We start from the raw sequence: 19598 nt of genomic DNA, 5'->3' as shown, positions 1-19598 counted from the left end.
AAAGCGGATATGTTTCTAATTAACAAATAATTATTAGAATCTAACCTTTGTCTGTCTATCTGTTAGCAGTCTAACGTCCACTGTTCATTTTTCGATTTTCTGTGAAGGTAGGTAACAGGTGGGGCTGGTTTGACTCAGGTCAAGGTCAACCAAATGTGAAAATCTGTAAAAATGTTGTTCTTCATAATTTTTATGGATTGTTTTCCAACAACAACAATATACTAGGCTTTGGGGCACATGAGTACCTAGGTTGGCATTTGACCTTGATCTTCATCATTAGTTCCCAAGGTCAAAGTTGATCTTAAAAAACAAAATGTAAAGAAACAGGTCAATTAGGATAAGCGTTAGTTTCCATTAGATCATCTCCAAACTTTAAAGCAAAATGTTAGTCACTGGGGGTCACAAGCTTTTTACTTTGAGCTCTTTAGAACAGCATTTTTAAAAATTGTTATATAACTTCACGATGACACAAAAACACGAATATAGTTCACTAGATTTCCATATTAACAATGCTGACTGACATCAGCAAAAACAGCTGAATATTTTACTCATAAAGATCCGACATTGATTTAGGAGTTTCTTTCCTTTTCTTTTTTTTTTTTTTAAGCAGTTAAGTTCAAGCTTGATCTGGTTGTCCTGCATCATAACTTTGATTTTCTACTCTATGTTGCTGGAGCACCCTGTGTTCCTCCCTTTTTAGGTTTCCTTGTCTATTTTTCCCACTACTTGTGTCAGTGTATTTATAAATTTGTCATGGGGTGATATGGTTTACCAAAATGAACACTGCAAAATGAATTAACACCAATCCCAAAACCCACTAACAACATTGGGTGTCATGTTTAAAGGAGACAGAGCCCATATCCACCTCAACCTCTTCATGACAGGTTATCTAAATATCAGACACACTTAATATATAAGAAAATATATAAATAAATATGCGTATCACAAAACGGAACCGGAAGTGGCCAAGCGGAAGTTGGTAAAAAGGGACAGTTCAAAAGCCACAAAGGCTAGCAATATTTAACTCGTCTTGTGTTGCGTGAAAAATAAATAATAGTAAATAATAAGAATAATGAACCCTGCTAAAACACGACAGAGCACCACTATATTCAACCTAAAGTCAGAGTCTGCGATTAAAACAAACAAACACAATCAACACAAACTTAAAAACGGCTTGCTACGTTGAACACAACCTCGTAACAAACCGGAAATAATGTGACAGAAGGGCTGAAATGATGGAAACGAGATTCCAACTTATTACATCTATTGATGAAAGGCACCAGGGCGAAAAATGTGCAGTCAAAACATTTTTAATGGCAATTAAACGAGAGTATTCGGAGGTTAATAGCGGCGATTACACATTTGGACCAAGGCTAGCTTTCAAGCGCTGAGGCTACGATGGTGTTTGGACGTTACCAGTAACTTATAGCTATCGTGTAAACGGAGCTCACACCAATAATTATGTATTTAATTTAGTCATTTTTCGTTACGGCAGCTAAAAATTACATTCCAGCGTTCGTCTTTTCACCAGAGGACAGATGGATACGATTTACAGGTACTGCGGTTTGATGGCTCAATGCCTCCCAGTCCCTTATTGATGATTTGTTCTTTTAAACATAACGGGAGTCATGACAACACTAATGATGGGTCCGAATAAGAAATCATAGGCTGGCTCAGTTTGCTGTTAGATGGGATTAGATACTAAATATATTAATACTAAGTATAAATATTCTAATCATTATTATTAATTGCAATGAGCTAATCTTACAAAATATGAGATCGATCTCTGTCATTCATATAGTCCCACATTAAAGTTTTAAAGTTCTTATTAACTTGTTTGAAACAGTATTTAAATATTTGTACCTTTGTGTACTGCACACCTTGTCAGTTGTAATGTACCCTTGATGGTAACCGCGAATAAGGCACAAGTACCCTGTACTTACATGCAGTTTCGTGTACCGAGTCAGGTTTTTGCAGGAAACTATAAAATAATTACATTGTTAGACCGCAAGTATCCTGTATTTCCGTGTAACACGTTTTGTACAGGAAACAATAATAAAATAACATACAATAACTTGTTACCTGCAAATGACACCTAAGTACTGGGTACTTGCGCCTTATTCGCGGGTCATGTTATAAAGTGTTACCCCTTGATTATTAAAAGAAATATAATTGATCTCCCATTGCAGTAAAACAGCTCTTCCCAGTTATTAGGAGTAAAGCAAAAATTAAGAATTTTGGGAAAACAGTAAAAATAGTACGATAATGACGTACCTCATTTTATTTTTCCAATAGAAAAAAAATACAGCATCAGATACTCTGTTGCCTCTAATTATGCTGGTGGAATAACTTCTTTGTAAAAGAGTGGGGATGAATTTCTTCTTAAATGCATGTGACACCTACGTATGCTCCCGAGTGCCTGCTTAAAGCCTTCCTCTGAGCAACAAGAGCGAGTAATACAACTAATATTGGCTTAGAAATGCAGGCAACTATCACAAATTCAACAAAGGAAATCAGATATGTGGACTCTCTGCCACTCTGGTAAAGGTTTAGATCTGTACTGTTTGGAGGTGTTAGAGTTCAACATAATAAAGTCATAACTGTATAAAATTCATATATTTATATTTGTGTTAATTCCGTTCTTCCTTCCGTTCTCTCAGTGGCCGAGGTGTCTTCTACCAGGCAATGCCTGCAATTGGAGCTGATGGAAAGAACATCATGAAACTGATTCCTGTCCAAATGGTGAACAGACAGTTTTTCCAACCACAGACAAGTAACACTAAAAGGGACCCAATTTCCCAGGAAGCTGTTACCATAAATATCAACTCAGCACCTGTGAACATGGTCACAGATACAGCTTTGAGTTCTTCTGTCTCTCAGCAAATAATCAGGAAGCAGGTTTCAGTTATGGATGTCTTGTCCAACTGTGTACATTCAGTCAACAACCATTCGCTGCAGCAGGAGACTGGTAATTTAATGGCTGAAGTTCCGTCAGTGGCAACTTTTAAAGAAAAATCTGGAATGCCAGTAAAACTTTTTAATCCACTCCCAGTTACTGTGAAATCTCCTGCACTCCCGAGAGGACAGTATCTTCAGATTCCCCCCAATGCACAAGTCCAGACCGTTCCAGCATGCAGACTCCCTGCAGCTATCCAGAAACAGATTTTTACTTCTTCTGCCAGCTCCTCCTCGGGGTCAGCATTACCCAGTGTAGTGTATGTTACTCCTGTCACCACTATAAATCAAGGCGGGACTCTGCCAACGGACACCGCTCCACACTCAGTCCGAATGTTTTCCAATGCATCAACACTGACTTCTTATGGATTTCACCCAAAGCAAAGAACACAACAGTTAAAACTGATTCCAAAGGTTTCACAAAGGCCCGACAGCCCCACACGCTGGGTGATAGAAGAAGTGGATTGTTCATCAGGTCCAAATATAAAACCTCTTAACTGTCCGTCTGTAACTTCAGAGATTCTTCAAGCAATCGCACAGAGAGAAAATTCTTCCACACAGCTCAGCACCTTCAGAAAAACAGCCTCTCAACTGAGTCAGGACAATGGTGCACAAGGGCAAGAAAATGCTTTGGTCATGTGCAATGGCAAGGTGTTCTTTGTAGCTAAACGGTGCACCTCGCTATCTAAGACCACAACAACAACTAAAGCGTCTGAACTCAGCAAAAGCATTCTTCCACCATCTTCTTCTTTACAACAGTTTCTTCAGTCAGCTGTAACAAGTCGAGATGTTAGAACGCAAAGGGAGTCAGATGAGGTGATTGATCTATGTGACGATGATGAGTCACCTCAACAAGCAGTTAACATGCCTGCGGTCTCTCATCTGGATGAAGACAATGTCATATTTGTATCATATATTCCACCCAAGCCAGAGTCCTGTTCACCACGCTGCACAACTTCAAACATGGCTTTGAGAGGAGCAAAAGCCGGCCAGGACACGTCAGATAGAAATGAAACGTGTGTTTGTGGCTCAGACATGCTTCACAGCACCTCTGCCCAGCAGCTGCAAGACGTAGAGCTTGATGCAAAAACACAAAGTCCAACAGAGGCCAGCAGCAGCTGTGAAACAGAGAGCGACAGTCAGATAACTGAGGTAAGGCTAGTTCTGATGCTTCTGGGACTTGTTAGTGTTTTAATAAAAATGCTTTTAAGGTGTGATTGTAGACTAGATAATATAACATTTCACGTAGGTCTGCAGCTAATCATTACAGATCTGTGGTTTGGTCTATGTTTTTTGAAGGATAATTCAAGTTTATTTGTTTGTAATTGTTTTTTGTATTGTTTTCTGTCTGGTGAGTATTTCTGATCACACCAGTGTTCGTTTGGAAGTTCAACCTCTTAACCTTGTCGGTTTTCTTGTGTGATCTACAAAATGAGTATTTATTTTCTGAAGCGTGGATGATAGAAAAAACGTGTATTTATTTTCCTTTTCCTTTTTTTTTTTTTTTTTTTTTCTCTGTACAGCACCGTAGTCAGTTTTCATTAACATGTGATTAAAGTGCAGACTTTCAGCTTTCAGTATTACAATAAATCTTGTTTACACTGGAACGTGCTACCTATTAAGCTTCACAGCATTTGGCTGAATCTGAGCAGAGTGTACAGCCCTGTGCAGCTCAGATTCATCCCATTATGTCTCTGAGCAGGCACATGATCAGCAAATACTATGACCTGGTAGCACTGGCAACCATACTTTAGCTTTAGCATTGCCTCCACCATGTTTGACAGGTGGCATCTGCCTAGGCAGGTTCTTTTCAGATGCTTTCTAAATATAATCTGGACTTTCTCTTTTTAAAAGTAACCAGTGGCACCTTGTTGTAAACCCTCTGAAGACCTTGTAGACCTTGACAATGACATCCCAACCTTTTTAAGAGCAATTTTGACTTTAGAGTACAAGCCACATTTTTAACCATGCATTAAATGCATTGCTTTATTTTTTACACTCCAAGCACTTTATCTACCTCACATTCATGGGTAGTTTAGAATCAACAATTAACCTGACATGCATGTCTGTGGATGGTGGGAGGAAGGAACATGCACACAGCACACAAAGGCCCCAGCATAAACCAGGAACCTCAGGTCATCTCTTCCTGTGAGGTGACATTGCTAGCCAACACGGTGTTGCATGTTGTGAGTGGGTTTTTTCTCAGCCATGGAAAGAATTCGTTTTAGTTGTCTTCTGTAGTCTTTCAGACCTTTGGTGTTGCTAATACATTGCTTCTTTTAAGAATGTACCAGATTGTTGATTTGACCACTAGAGTTTTAGCCATCTCTTTAATAATGATGGCCTCCTTCACTTGCAGTGACCTCTCTTTGGACCGCCTAGTAAAAGTTCCCATAAACAGCTACTAAATGTACTTGGATCATTTGCTTAATGTGTGATAATGGTATTTTTATTTTACATTTCCCTATTTGCAGGGCTCTACAAATCCTGAGTCAGTGGCACCAAAGCCTCGCAAAGTGTCCGACCACCTGCTGAGGCAGATATTTGGGATAACAGCTGAACTTAAACTTTGCCTTCAGAGGGTTGATGAACCATCAGTTGAGTCTGTCCCTGCAAATTCGCTGCACATAGACTCCATTAAGTCAGTGGAGGATAATGAGGAACCAGTGGTAGATGTTTTTCGATATGAAGGTGGCGGTTCACAAGAAACCAATATGAACAGTGGTCATACTGATATCCCGAGAGTAAAAGTACAAACTGGAAAGGAATTACCACCATCACCTGACACAGGTGTTGGAGCTCTCAGATGTTCTCATGTCAAACTGGACCAGAAACCTCCTCCTTTTCCTTGGAAACAGAAGTTCTTTTCAGGTCAAAGTTCACACAACAGAGCATCATGTGACTGTAAAAGTAAGCAAGAGACAGATTGTTTGGAACCAGGTGGTGAGGAGGTCCCTACCACAAATGAAGGCAGTATCTCACAATCACAGTATGCAGATGCCCATCTTCAGACTCAGACTTGGTTGGATCTCAGCAGAAACACAAGGAGAATAGGACGGACCAGGAAACGCACTGTGTGTCCATGTTGCATGCCCACTACTCTGGATCCTGCAGTCAAGTCCAGGGCAAGGCTAGAGGAGCTAGACAAGTGGGACTTTACAGCAGAGCAGGTGAGTAAAAAAGGGGGAAGAGCAAAGGTTCCTCGAAAAGATGGAATGATGAGCTGTGGAAAAGTCACAAACAAGCAGAACTGTGTCGCCCATGTGGGCTATAGTAACATTTTGTCAACAACGTCCACGGACTGTGATGAACTAAAAAGACAGGAACGGATCAAAAGACTCAAAGATTACCTGACAGAGAAAGAGGCAGCGTTGCAACTAATGAAGAGAAAAGTGAGCTGATTGAAAATGTCCAGTATTTCTAGCACACACGTGTCCTTATAAAGTTCATCGATTAATGGACTCAAAAATGGCACCTCCTCATGCACATTCACTTTCTGAGACTCAAAGTGAGTTTATGTTCCATGGATCCCACCACACACATACATCAATGCTGGGTTTTTACTTGTCCAATAGGCTATAATGTGATATCATTACACACAGTGTATTTACAAACCTGAAACTTTAAATCCTGAACCATGAAATACCTTCAGGAAAAAAATATTAATTTGCTTTTAGCAGTTTTCATTTGTATCATATTTGCTACATTTTGCATTTTGTTTGCTTTTTTGAGAGGCAGAGGATCACATTTATGTGGAAATTTCAAAAACTCACAAAAATGTATGTATATCCTCCTGAGAACCAGTCTATTCATTTATGCCCTTTTTAATGGACATTTGTTTTTGCTCTACATCTTTTGACTTATTTGGGCTACCATAATAAGTCACACCAACCTTTCCATTGATATCACGCCGGTTTGGGTGGCTCTTTTAGCTCCAGAAATGCAGGACATTACAAAAAAGATACTTGGTTCCTCGGTTCTCAGGAGGTGTTGCAGGGTTAATGGAATTAAGTCTTAATTGAAAGTTGCTTTTTTGTTTGTTTGTTCGCTTTGTTTGTTTTGATTGTCTGTTTTCCAATTTAAAAATGAAAATAAGCTTATAAAAAAAAAAAAAAAAAAAAAATTGCTTAACTGGCAGGTGCTAGGGCCACTAAGGTGGACGTCTTCCATCTTGGTGGCCTAAGGATCTCCTCTTTGCTTTCTGTTGACTCCATCAGGCAGTTTCCTCCAGCTCCCACTGGAGCGATTCACAGACAAAATTGAAGCCGTATTAAGAAGAACTAGAATTTTCAAATCTGAAGATATGGTGTTCTGCTGGATGAATTGTTACTCTAAGTCACAGGTGTCGAACTCCAGGCCTCGCGGGCCAGCGTCCTGCAGGTTTTAGATGTGTCCTTGATCCAACACAGCTGATTTAAATGGCTTAATGACCTCCTCAACATGTCTTGGAAGTTTTCCAGAAGCCTGGTAATGAACTAATCATTTGATTCAGGTGTGTTGACCCAGGGTGAGATCTAAAACCTGCAGGACACCGGTGCTGGAGGCCTGGAGTTCTACACCCCTGCCCTAAGTGGTATCAAGTATCTCAGGGAACTTTATCCCTGAGAGAGGGGAGCAGGAGACTGATAGACAAACTAGGACAGGATCTGCAGTGATGTGGACACTGTACCAGTTTGTTTATCAGTTGATCCGTGTCTGTACCCTCAGCCATGGTCACAAGCTATGGATAGAGAACAAAAGAAACAGACACCAGGATAAGAGAGGGACACCAGATGTCAGAGTCAAAGCCAGCTGCTTCACTCTTGTCATGTGGTCACCTGCACGGTGAATGGTAAATGGACTGGTTCTTATATAGCATACTCAAACAACTTTTCTTTTTCACCCATTCATTCCTCTGCTTACCCACTGAGCTAAAGTGGCACCCAGTTTATGTCTTTTCCAACACACTTACAGCTTACATGTTTCTTACTGGTCAGGTTTCTTGTTTTTTTCTGGCAACCATTAAACTGAAAACAAACTCTGTTTCCAAAAACTGTTATGGAAGTTCAAAACAGGTAATAAACTATAACTTTTTATTAATAAGATTATTTTAAAGTTTACATCAAATGCTAAAACTGAGAAATTATGTTTATTTTTTAAAAAGGTAACCAAAGAGATAACTGATCTAGTTCTTATAATTCTTTTTCTTCTTTGTTTTTAATGGCTGCTCTATTCTTTATTTACAGAGCTCCATGACGATTGTTAGTACGCACAGATAAAAAGCTAGCAACCTATAATGGTGTAGTAATTTACATATCTCATTAATGCATTAATGAGTCTGTGTTATTCATTATTGATGAATGATGTGCAGAAAGGTTTCATGTAATGGTTTCCAGACTTATCGCAGATTGAATCAGCAGTTTTACTAAATTCCTGTTTTTTCCATCAGTTCCTGCCAGTAAGTGTCTCTTTACATACAAGGAGATAACTGGACTCCATTAGGTTTGTGAAGATGTTTCACCTCTGAGGCGTCTTCAGGTCATGTGATGGGGGCAGTATTTCCAACCTAAAATGAAGGTGAAATAAAGGGGTTGTTTAAAAAAGTGGTTATGCAACACAATGGGAAACTGTTGCTGTCATTAATTAAACATTTTAAATGAATATTTATTTTCTTACAAAACTGTTTCAATATTTGAATCGTTGTCTTTCTGCTATTTATAGTTACACAAAGGTTTTAATTGAATACTGTATTATTTAATTTACATTTTTAAACTGAATCACAATATTTTTGTAAACAGGGTTATATGTTTTATAGTTAAGTTTGCTATGGTTTACCTTGTGCTGTGTAGAACAATACAATAGCATGTATCTGCTCAGTGATGCACTTTTTCGTTTGTAAACCTTAATTCTTCACTTTTGAATAATAGATTAAATCACTCTGTTCCACTTCAGCTTGTAAGCTGCATCCTAAACATTACTTATAATGTTTTCATTTGTTTTCCAAACACAGCCTAACATGTACTGAATCCTGACAGACAGTGTAAGCTTTGTCTTTACAAAGTGGATATTTACAAATGGTATGAAACATAGTTGTTCTGAATTGGACGCAGTGAAGCAGACATCTCTGACTTCTGTTGGAAACATGTGACCATCAGTTTTAGGTTTCTTCATGTTTTTGATTAAAATATGTATTCATGATTTATTTAATTCCATTTCCACTAAATGAACATTTATTTAAAACTTGCCTTCTTGCTGTTTTCTTGTCTGTTATCTGTAACATACATTAATTACAGTTCAATTGTGTGTGGATCACAGTGTGTACAGTGATTTCTTTTTGCAAATGAACACAGTGTCATAATTCATTGTCTGCTTTTTATTACCATTAAATGCACTGTAATTGAAGGAAGGATGTACATGCATTTAAACTCTGCAACCATCAGTACATTCCTGATTACAGGAGGACAGACTGTTTTCACTCTTATACATTTTACACATTTCAGTAGGTTAATCAAAAGGGGGTTGCCCTAATTTCAATTAATGATGTACATTAAAGTCATGTGTGGCATGGTGTGAGTAAAGACGGTCAGCTGCAGGTAGAGGGGTGGAGCAGCGGGTTCAGCCTTTGGAAACTCTGGCCAGTATGCTTCTGGAGCCACTATGCATCAGGATCAGACAGCGGTGCATCACCAGCAGCTTGACTGGCTGCAGGACCAGGCCGAGTGCTTGTGCTGGTCACACTTTCCTTGCCAGCTCGGCTGTCAATCCCCCCAGTCCCAGTTGTTATGCCTTCGTGGAGGACATGGCTGAAGCGTGCCAGTGGCCTGCTGAGGAGCGGTCCTTATGGTTGCTCCCATTGCTGTCTTGGGAGGCCCAGATGGTGGCCCTCAACTTTGCAATGGTGAGGTTTGTCGTGTTTAGTTTTTCCCGAAGGGAGTACAGAAGTACTTTTTTTTCAACCTGTCGTTGAAAAAAAAAAAGATTTAATTTGCTTCTGCAGTTGAAATTACAAGTTACAGCCTTGGATCTCTCTGTTAAATTAGCCGTCTGTCTTCACGCAAAAGGATGAGCCTGAAACGGGGCCCACAGTTTTATACCCCAACAATAACAAATTTTATTATGACAATCTTCTTCTGGCAGCATTGTGGCAGTCCTGTTGTCTCCCTTCGAGTCTCCTCTCCGCTCAGGTTCGACCTCATATCTGCTCCTTTTCCTGGAATGACAGAGACAGAAAAACACCTCCCTGCCTTGATAATTAATTCTGATTCTATTTATTATTTAATTTCTGGACATTTTGTTCAGAGTTCCTTGGTCCACAAAATAGCCTGACTTTTATGTGGTGTGATGTGTATACATGCTACAAAAAGACCCTCTGCGCTCTACATCAGTCTCAATATTTCAATTCAGTCATAGCACTGAATGAAGTTTCTGACCTTCAAAAACATGCAGCACCAGCCCATAATGAGCACATGTGATGTATATATGAAAATCATTAAAAAAAAAACTTCTTTATTTAATCATTTTAATCCTAACAGGGTCTGCTTTAAAGATGTCCCTTGGTTGATACTTGACCAACTGGGACTCACACTGGAGGACCACTGCACAAGGTAGCTGGCGGGGTCATAGAATCGGCCCTTCACCTACGCAAGGCAGGTGCATGACCCAGCGGCCGAGCAACGCCAGGCACTCACATAAAGGAGAGGTTTGGCTGGTGGACCTAATTGGCCTTGAGCAATTCATGGATGGGCTCCCAGTAGACACAGCAGAGTGGGTCTGCTGCCACCGACCAGCCGATCCACATGCCGTGGTGAAGCGGTCGGAGAACCACCTGTCAGTGCAGCTAAGAGAGTCAATGAGTCGGTCAAAACCAGCAGTGGCGAGTCATCCAGTCCCAACTCTAGGGAGGCAGCTCTGGGTCTGTGTCATTGCACAGTAGCTATGGACAATGCACTCCACTCACTGCGAGCCACACAAGCATTGGGGCTGGAGTGCTGGAGATGTGAACAACTAGGACACGTCAGTCGAGAGTCCCGTGTATGGAGGCAGGACAGATAATGTGGACTCGGGCTGCACGCTGACTCTGGTCCACCATACCCTTCGTTCAACCCAGGATATTGTTGGAGGCAGAGTAGGTGACGGTTAGGTGTGTGCCCAGGGACATACACAGGCTCTGCCTGCTCCAGTAATTCACTCCATCTGAGATTTCCCACTAGAGCAGTCTTGTGATGACGCTCTACGCTCAGCCTTTGACCAAGGGATGGAAACTGATGATCAAATGGTGTGCTCAGACGTAGCGCTGACCTACCCTCTTTCTGTGATGGTTAGAGACAGATTGTATTGAATGAGTCATGACACACCCAGTTGTTGGTGCCAAAAAGCAGCTGGAAAATAATTTTCCAGGCAGCTCATTGTAACCCCATGGCAGGGCGTATGGGATATACAAAAACTCTGAGAAGAATAATGGTCTGGTTATTGACTGGACATTCAAGGGGATGTATGCCGATGATGTGCATTGTTGGGTCTGTGTTTCCACATGCCCCGCTAGTTTAGAGACTTATTCCTCATGAAGAACAGAAAACAAGACAGAACATCTTCAACCGGTCTTTTCACTCGTTAACGAGGGAAGTTTGGGTCAGAACCAGCTCTTGGAGCTCATGCTCCTCACCTGTCTGTAGCCCAAATCCTTCAAAGAGCAGCTTCCCTCGTCGCCTTTTTATTGACAAACTGTTACAATACACATCACAGCAAAAGCACCTGCCTCCGTAAATTGAATTGTACTTGTTATTAATCTCTGTCTCTCTTCCACAGCATGTCTTTATCCTGTTTTCCTTCTCTCACCCCAACCGGTCGCAGCAGATGGCCCCGCCCCTCCCTGAGCCTGGTTCTGCTGGAGGTTTCTTCCTGTTAAAAGGGAGTTTTTCCTTCCCACTGTCACCAAAGTGCTTGCTCATAGGGGGTCATATGATTGTTGGTTTTTTCTCTGTATCTATTATTGTACGATCTACTATACAATATAAAGCGCCTTGAGGCGACTGTAGTTGTGATTTGGCGCTATATAAATAAAATTGAATTGAATTGAATGGGTGAGTGTGAGATCATTTCACATTTGCCATTTCTTTATTTATTTTTCTTTTCTTTTTATGTGTGTGCAAACATTTCTGTGTTTTTGATTTCTTGGGATTCGGTATCTTTGGAAGAGTTTATCTCTGTATGTGTGCAAATGTATGTGGATTCATTTAATCCTGCAATCCTGAGATTTAAGGTTGGATCGAGCTCAACGCAGGCACACCGAATGGGCCACGCATGATCAGGAAACATGTGGAAACATTTCCGTGTTTGGATTGCTTGGAATTTTGTTCCGGTGGTTTCTTTAGCCGTTTCTATCTCTGTATGTGTGGAAATCTTTGTGCATTCCCATGTTCCTGCTTTGAGATCTAAGGTTGGCTGAATTGGTTGATCTCTGTGGACAATCACATTTGTGCACAAACATTTCTGTGCTTGGATTTTTAGGAATTTTGGATTGGTAATCAGTTTACCAATCCAGATGTGTACAGAAGTATGTGCATTCATGTGTACATGTGTGGAGATCTGAGGCTGGTTTCTAGGGTGGACCTCTGCACATAATCATATGTGTGTGCAAACATTTCTGTGTTTGGATTGATTGAAAATTGGGTCTGTTGGTTTCTTTGTTAGCAGTTATCTCTGGTTGTGTGCAAATGTGTGCATGCGTTATTTCATTATTTAATTAATTAATTAAATTCATTTTGCACTTGTGGCTCTCCTTAGCCTGGTTTCCCCTTTTGGCAATAACCTCTTTGGCTTTGGAGAAAACCCTTTCACGTGGTACTGAAGAGGCAGAAGTGCACAAGTACCCCACAGTAGGCTTATGTTAGGCTAAAATATATGCACCTCCACCCACGGATCCGTTCCACTTTATGTATGTCCAGAAATCACACCAACACTCACTTTCTGAACTAGCGAGGCTTCAGACGTCATCACTGACGTCACTCACCCATAAAAGTGCAAGCCAACCAGTTGCCAACTTAGCGACTTTGTCGCTATATTTAGCGAGTTTTCAGACCCCTTAGCGACTTTTTTTCTAAAGAAAGTCGCTAAAAAAAGACGTGAAAGCGCGTATCGCTTTTACTCTCAACAAGCAGCGGGTGCTGTAACGCAGTCAGTTCTTCTTTTACTCTTATGCTGTTTTGTGGATCACAAGGTTTAAAACTACTTATAAACACACACACACAAAGTAACTCCACCAGAGCGCCTATTTCGGGTCACTTGCCGGTCCAAGCCCGGGTAAAGGAGCAGGGTTGGAATTGTGACATTAAAAAAAAAACAATAATTGCTAAAAGAAATTTAATTTGTAGTTCTAAATAAACTCTAAATGCATTTAGGACGTTTTTTACTCACTTTATGTCTCTTCCACGATGTTATTTCTCTCTCCAACAACATAGGTTACAATTAGATTAGCATGATCAATTATGCAAATTAGGCGATGACGTCATTTAGCGACTTCTAGCGACTTTTAGGACAACCAATAGCGATTTTCCTTACTGAGGAGTTGGCAACACTGAAGCCAACACACGATTCGTGAAATACTTCCTGGACTTCTCAACACTCCCTCCGAAACCTTCCCTTTTTTCCCCAGCACATATCATTTTTATGTCAAGTACGCATTTTTAACGCAGCATTTTTTTTATTATTAATATTATCATTATTGTTTTTTTTGTTTTTTTTTTACAGTTTCACTTAAAATCGCTGTTAGGCTAAATGAATGTTTTATTCTGAAATTCGGCCCGGAAGTCCGTTCGCCTGTGGCAAAGTGAAACAAGAGCATATCGCGGTCTTGGGAGAAAGGGCTGCTTTGCTAAGGTATGTGTTACTGCGTTTGACTTGCATGTTACTAGTATGTTATGTGTGTGTTTAACGTGAACGGCGATCTTCGGCACTGTGAAAATCCGCCTCCGCGTTTTGAGGTTTGAGTTGGTTTCTTGTCCCTCTCGAACGTGAGCTAAGGTACGACACCCAGGTGTTGACGAGCTTTTTGGAAACAAATGTGCTAATTAGCGGTCTAAGACTTGTCCTTGGTTACAAAGCCTTTCCTGCTGTTCTCTAACAAAATGGTGTCTGTGTAACAGGAACACCGGGCTCGGTCTCTTTCACGGGCGAGTTTTATCTCGGTGTGCGGAACTGGGTGGTGCGTTTCAGCGAACGTCATGTTAGATTTTTCACACCGGGACCTTTTTTTTTTTTATTATAAACATGGCTGTTCAAGTCCTTTGCCAGGAAGTATACATCTGGTATCATCAGCATGGGCCAGAGAGAAACTGGGTACGCTGGGAAAGGAAGTCCAATTAACGCTTAGATGTCGGTAAGACATCTAAGGCAAGCAACTATTCACATCATTTATATGTGTAAGCAGTTTCACATAGGTAGTAATGCCAAAGTTTCACTTTTAAGCTTTGAAAGTTCAAAAGTAGTTTTGTAACATTTTAGTTTAAGAAAAAGTGTTAAAGTACTCAATGCAGAAGAATTTCCCATGTTAACGTTACAGTGGGGGAATAATTATTTGCTCTTCTGCTGAATTTGTTTGTTCACTTACCAAAAAAAGAACAGTCTCAAATTTTTATGGTAGTTTCATTGATATTCTCTCTCTCTCTATTAAAATGAAACACACGCACATTACATAAAAGTTGGAATTTATTTGCAGGTCATTAAGTCAGATGAGTATTTGAGCCCCTGTAGCAAAGCCAGAATACAATCAAATGAATTAGATCCTTCTGTTCTCAACTTGTTTTGTGCATTAAGCACACATAACAAGATTCCACAGAATCAGTTTCTTTCATTCCTACATCTCCACCACCGTGGGAAACACCAAAGGACCTCGTGGATAAGATTGTAGACTGGTACAAGGCTGGACTGGGCTACGAGACCATGAGCAAGAAGCTTGTCAATCACCTGAAGGAAGCTGGAGCCACAGTTAACAAAAACATACCTGGTAATCCACTATGCAATAACGGATTGAAACACCCACAAGGTCCCCGTAATCAAGAACATGTATAGGCCTGTCTGAACTTTGACAGTGAACATCTTAATGATTCACAGGAGGCCTGAGGAAAACTGCTGAAGTTACATGAAACCAAAATCAAGCTCTTTGGGGAACACCATCCCCATACTCGAGCACAGAGATGGACACACTGTACTTCTACTGTACTGCACACATTGTGATTGGTACATGGTGAAAATTATATAGGGTAATTTACTGGTTCACTCTGGGCTGTTTTATTGGGACTGACAAAGAGCCACAGATGAGCAGCTGGCATATTCTTATTCTTTGACCTAAGCATTCGTGTTGCATCTCAATTACATCACGGGGGCGCTGGGACGCGTTGCTATGATAATGACCATCCACATCAGATGGTACTAGATTTTAATGGACAAGCAGTCAATCCAAGTAGGTACTAATGGAAAAGGGCTTTGGTTGAGGTTTGTGCTCTTGGAGTGCTTGTTTATCGCATGTGGCTGCCTAGACACTGTGGATGATTCTTCTGATATGACCCAAAACACGCTGCCAAGGCAACAAAGGAGTGGCTAAAGAAGCATATTAAGGTCCCCGGCTGTCCTACCCAGACTCCAGACCTCAATTCTATAAAAATCTGTGAGACGAGTTGAAGCCTGAGTAAGAAACCTTTAGAGTTTCTATAAAGAAGAGTTGTCCAGAATCCCCCCTGGGATGTGTGCAACCCTGATGACCAACTATAGGAAACATCTGTCAGCTGTGCTTACAACAAGGGTTTCTCCACCAACAACAAAGTCATGTTTTGTCAATTCCCCAATTGTGTACTGCTGGAAGCTGAGGTGGAGCTTTTTCTTCAGTCTGTGGCTGTTTTCATCATCTGATTCTTCTATTTTTGTATGTGTCACTTTATTAAACGATTGCTTATTGATTAAATGATTTGTGTACACAGATCATGGATCTCCTCAGTAGTTTGGAAATCTACATCCCTGCGGAGGCTGAGGTGAAAAACATCCCTTTGTCGACCTTGCCAAAGTCTGTACTCAGAAGAATGGGCCTCCCTCTACTGAATGCCTCCAGGAATCTTGCAGACTCTCCAGAAGGCATATGGATTTCTCCAGCAGTTATACGGAAGAAAGGCCAGAGACACACAGGAAGTGCAATAGATAACATGACCTCAGTGCTGGGCAAAGAGTTGCGCGCTTCAAGGGGTCCTTTTCGAATGTCTTTTGTTTCCTCGAACCGTGCAGCTCATGAGGTGCTGAAGGGCACCGTTCCCAAGGCACCTCTATGTCAAACCTCTCAATTCCCTTCGGACTCTGCCCCGCGAACCGGTCGAGATGCTGTCGTCATCTACCGTGGGCAAGTTTACTTGTCCATCAGAATGCCTAGTCGTAGCCATAGTCAGCGTGGGAAACAGATGACTTCTCAGCCTGTCACTCCTTCAACGTCCCACTTGTCTTCAAAGAAAAGGAAAAAGGTAACACAACTTTCTTTCTGCTAAAACGACCAGTTTACAAAAAGTCTAGCAGAGGTCGTATTTACACAGAGCAGTCTGTTGCTGTTCCAGAAGGGAGAATGATTCAATTCAACACAGTTATATATCATTGAAAAGAATCATAATGAATATATTTATGTTACTATTAACCTAAAACACACAAATGCTCTCCATTCTTTTCTCTTTTCACATGGTTTAGCCTGATCACTCGGTGTAAACTCTTGATTATTGGTCTCAGCCTTTATCTGAAACCAACCTGACATCATGTAACAGAAACACCGGTCCAGCGCATGCAGAAATTATATTGCTGAACGCCGCAGGAATATAACAGCAGAGGGACATGATATATTTAAATCCACAAACTCGGTATTAAACAGAAAATGTAAGAAGTAGAAATGATTAAGTTAGCTTTGGAGAGACAAAGTGTGACATGGACACAGTGGATTGGTATCTCTGTTACATGCCTTGCTGTGATATCGAGTTGCTGAAAGGGGTTGATTTCAGCCAGGAACCGACATCTGGTGAGAATTTTATGTTCAATACACAGAGACAGACAACAATTCACACCTGTGGGAATTTACATTTAACCTGACCCCACTAACTACATGTCTTTGGACTGTGGGAGGAAGCCGGGGTACCCGGGGAGAACATGCAAACTCCACACAGGAAGGACCCGGCCAGGGGGTGAAATCCAACTAGGCACCATCTTGCTGTGAGGCAGCAATGCTAATCTTACTTAGCACTTAGTTCCTCCTACACCAAGTGTCACATCGGGCAGCTAATGATCTCTATCGACGTTGGTCTGCAGCAACTGCTACATCTTCGTCTCAGGCGATGTCGACGGTTTTCAGATCATCCATAAACGTTCGACGCCATGTGATTAGCACTGCTTTGACAGTGCTAATCACCACCAATAATAATTGTTATTATTATTAATTTACAGAATATAAAGTTCAAGCTTATTTCTAGTATCAAGATGCAAATACATGCATGTATTAGGAGGCCCCTACAAATGTAAAGCTACATGCTGCTGCCTGTAATCAACCTATTTGACAAACAATTGAGCCTTAGGGTTCACCAAAAGTATATTTCATAATATGCTTTTGGTGGGTTTTTTGGAATTCATGAGATTCCACAAAAAACTGAACTAAATGACAGAATAGCATCTCCCAGAAGCCTCTGGATTATGTTTATGTTCATTTGTATTTTAGTCCTAGAATGCTACTTTAAACGCTAATTCTATGACTTTTTTTGTACATCCTTTAGACGATGCTAAGCGACAACAAGCCCAAGAAAAAGCACAACATATGTAAAGTAATGCATACAGAAAACAAGAAGGATGACGCACACAGGACAAGAGATGTTCACTTTCTGCCGAAACCCACTGAGAGTGAGTGTGAAGTGGGCAGCCAGTGTCCTGCAGATTCTAGAGGAGAGCCGCTCTCAGAGGCCCCCCTGAAGACAGCTTGCTTTCAGCCTCACAGGGAGCCAGAGGAGGATCTGGCTGCCGAGGAAGCAGACGGCCCCCGTGAGAACAATGACAGAGGTGGTAGTCTACAGATGGACATCAGGGAAGTTGACCAAAGTAGCAGGGGCAGGGTGGAGCCCCTGGGTGCAGCTGCCGCCTCCACATCACTGCAGATGGACTGTGACTTTAACGAGTTGGCACAGGAGGAGAAGATCGCTCAAATGAGAGCCAAACTTAGACAGAGCGAAGCTGCTCTAAACCTGCTTTCTTAAAGTGACCTCACATTTGTTAGCCTTTTTGTACTGAATGTTTAGAATAGACTTTTATACATTTGTCTTCTGTGAACACATGCACATTAATAAAAGTGGTGTCGATGGGCTTATGTGTTTGGTGATCCTTTTTGTTTTATTTAGGCGTCCAAAAACAGAGATGTTGTACTAGTGTGGTGTTCTCTTCTCATTAGGTGCAGTTTATAGCAAGGTCTTCAATGTTTGGATGTTTTTGATGTGTTAGTTCATTTCCTTTTGATAAAACCTCAAACCATAACATCGTATGGTTTGATTATTTCAAGCTGTAGTTTGGTCCCATTTACAAAGTGAACCAAATGGTTCTTTGTTAAAATACTTATTTTTTCCAGAATATATGATGCGTTTTTCCTGGTTCAGTAACTAAGACTGTTTTTGTCTTTCTTTCTTTTCTTTTTTTTTTTTTTTTTTTTTTTTTTTTGTAATCAAGCATACCAAATCTACACTTTTGTTTTTGTTTAGTATGATAGTTTCCCTGATCACCTTGAAACACCTCCACAGGTCATGAGTTGGTCTTGTCTGTTGAAAGTGCTCCAAACCATAAACAATAAATATGACTAATCTTTGTGCATATGTTTCATAATGTGACTTTTAATACTAAGACCTGTGAAAAATCATTATTATTGCTGTTATTATTATTATTATTATTATTGTTATTATTTGGTGACCTAGTGCTGAAATGGTTGTGGCGTGACTGTTGTCCTTTCTACTCTGCTTTCTCACTCCTTAAATTATTTTTCATATGCAGGTCTTACACTCTGAGCCTGACATTTCTTCTGTCAGTGTGGAACAAGAAAGTCAGGACTTTGAATTGTGACATAGTGACTGTGCTCACACTCACCTCTCTGCTTTGGTCCCTGAATGATTCAAAATGTTTAGCATGGACTCATCTAGTGTTAAAGGTTTTCATTTCTGTGTTTGAAATTCATTTCTATAGATGTATATCTGATTGGAAAATATGTTTGCATTAAAAGCATTCTGTATGGGGCTTTGACTTTTTTTTTTATAAAGAAGCATCTCACCACACCAAAGGGTCACAGTTTATACTGTAACCAGGGTTGGAATCAGAAGAGTTCAGAATATTGTAACTGAAGGAAAAAATTGTAAGTTTAAAAAAAAAAAGTGAGGTTTGTTGTATTAGTGTGAGTTATTGGATTATCCCATAAAGTTGATTCTGTTCATCTGGACGTTCTCATTAGGAGAAATGTTTCCTCATCATCAGCTGACTGCAGGTTTCCAACCATATAAACAGGACATTTGCACACTGACTGAAACTAACACCACTGATTAACAGTGGACTGTGAGGTCAGTTTCATGATCATTAATATGGAAATTGATCAAAGCCAACTGAACAATGAGTACCATTCACAGAGA

At 40.6% G+C, this 19598-nt stretch overlaps 2 protein-coding genes across 3 annotated transcripts; both read left to right on the top strand.

The window, feature by feature from the left end:
- The first annotated feature begins 1 nt into the window (after position 1).
- lrif1 (ligand dependent nuclear receptor interacting factor 1) lies at positions 2–9243 on the top strand. Its single transcript, XM_040003742.1, has 3 exons — positions 2–1555; positions 2661–4107; positions 5430–9243. Exons 1-3 carry the CDS (start codon positions 1539–1541, stop codon positions 6354–6356), a joined length of 2391 nt encoding a protein of 796 aa, XP_039859676.1. The 5' UTR covers positions 2–1538; the 3' UTR covers positions 6357–9243.
- Positions 9244–13561: 4318 nt separating this feature from the next.
- LOC120716301 lies at positions 13562–19212 on the top strand. Of its 2 annotated transcripts, none has more exons than XM_040003779.1 (3): positions 13562–13809; positions 15906–16433; positions 17718–19212. In XM_040003779.1, exons 2-3 carry the CDS (start codon positions 15909–15911, stop codon positions 18189–18191), a joined length of 999 nt encoding a protein of 332 aa, XP_039859713.1. In that variant the 5' UTR covers positions 13562–13809; positions 15906–15908; the 3' UTR covers positions 18192–19212. The 2 variants fall into 2 exon arrangements, with proteins under 2 accessions (XP_039859713.1, XP_039859712.1); XM_040003778.1 differs by lacking the exon at positions 13562–13809 and adding an exon at positions 13976–14308.
- The last annotated feature ends 386 nt before the right edge of the window (positions 19213–19598 follow it).

This window comes from Simochromis diagramma, unplaced genomic scaffold, assembly GCF_900408965.1.
Source record: "Simochromis diagramma unplaced genomic scaffold, fSimDia1.1 OVJJ01000466.1, whole genome shotgun sequence".
Classification (NCBI taxonomy): Eukaryota; Metazoa; Chordata; class Actinopteri; order Cichliformes; family Cichlidae; genus Simochromis; species Simochromis diagramma.
Note: the sequence above shows the minus strand (reverse complement) of the source record. Positions and strands in the feature narration are given on the sequence as shown.

Bases quoted from the DNA above. Each gene is read 5' to 3' on its own strand.
- lrif1 (XM_040003742.1), top strand. The intron at 4,108-5,429 runs GTAAGGCTAGTT...CCCTATTTGCAG, and splicing joins GCGACAGTCAGATAACTGAG to GGCTCTACAAATCCTGAGTC.
- LOC120716301 (XM_040003778.1), top strand. The intron at 16,434-17,717 runs GTAACACAACTT...TACATCCTTTAG, and splicing joins CTTCAAAGAAAAGGAAAAAG to ACGATGCTAAGCGACAACAA.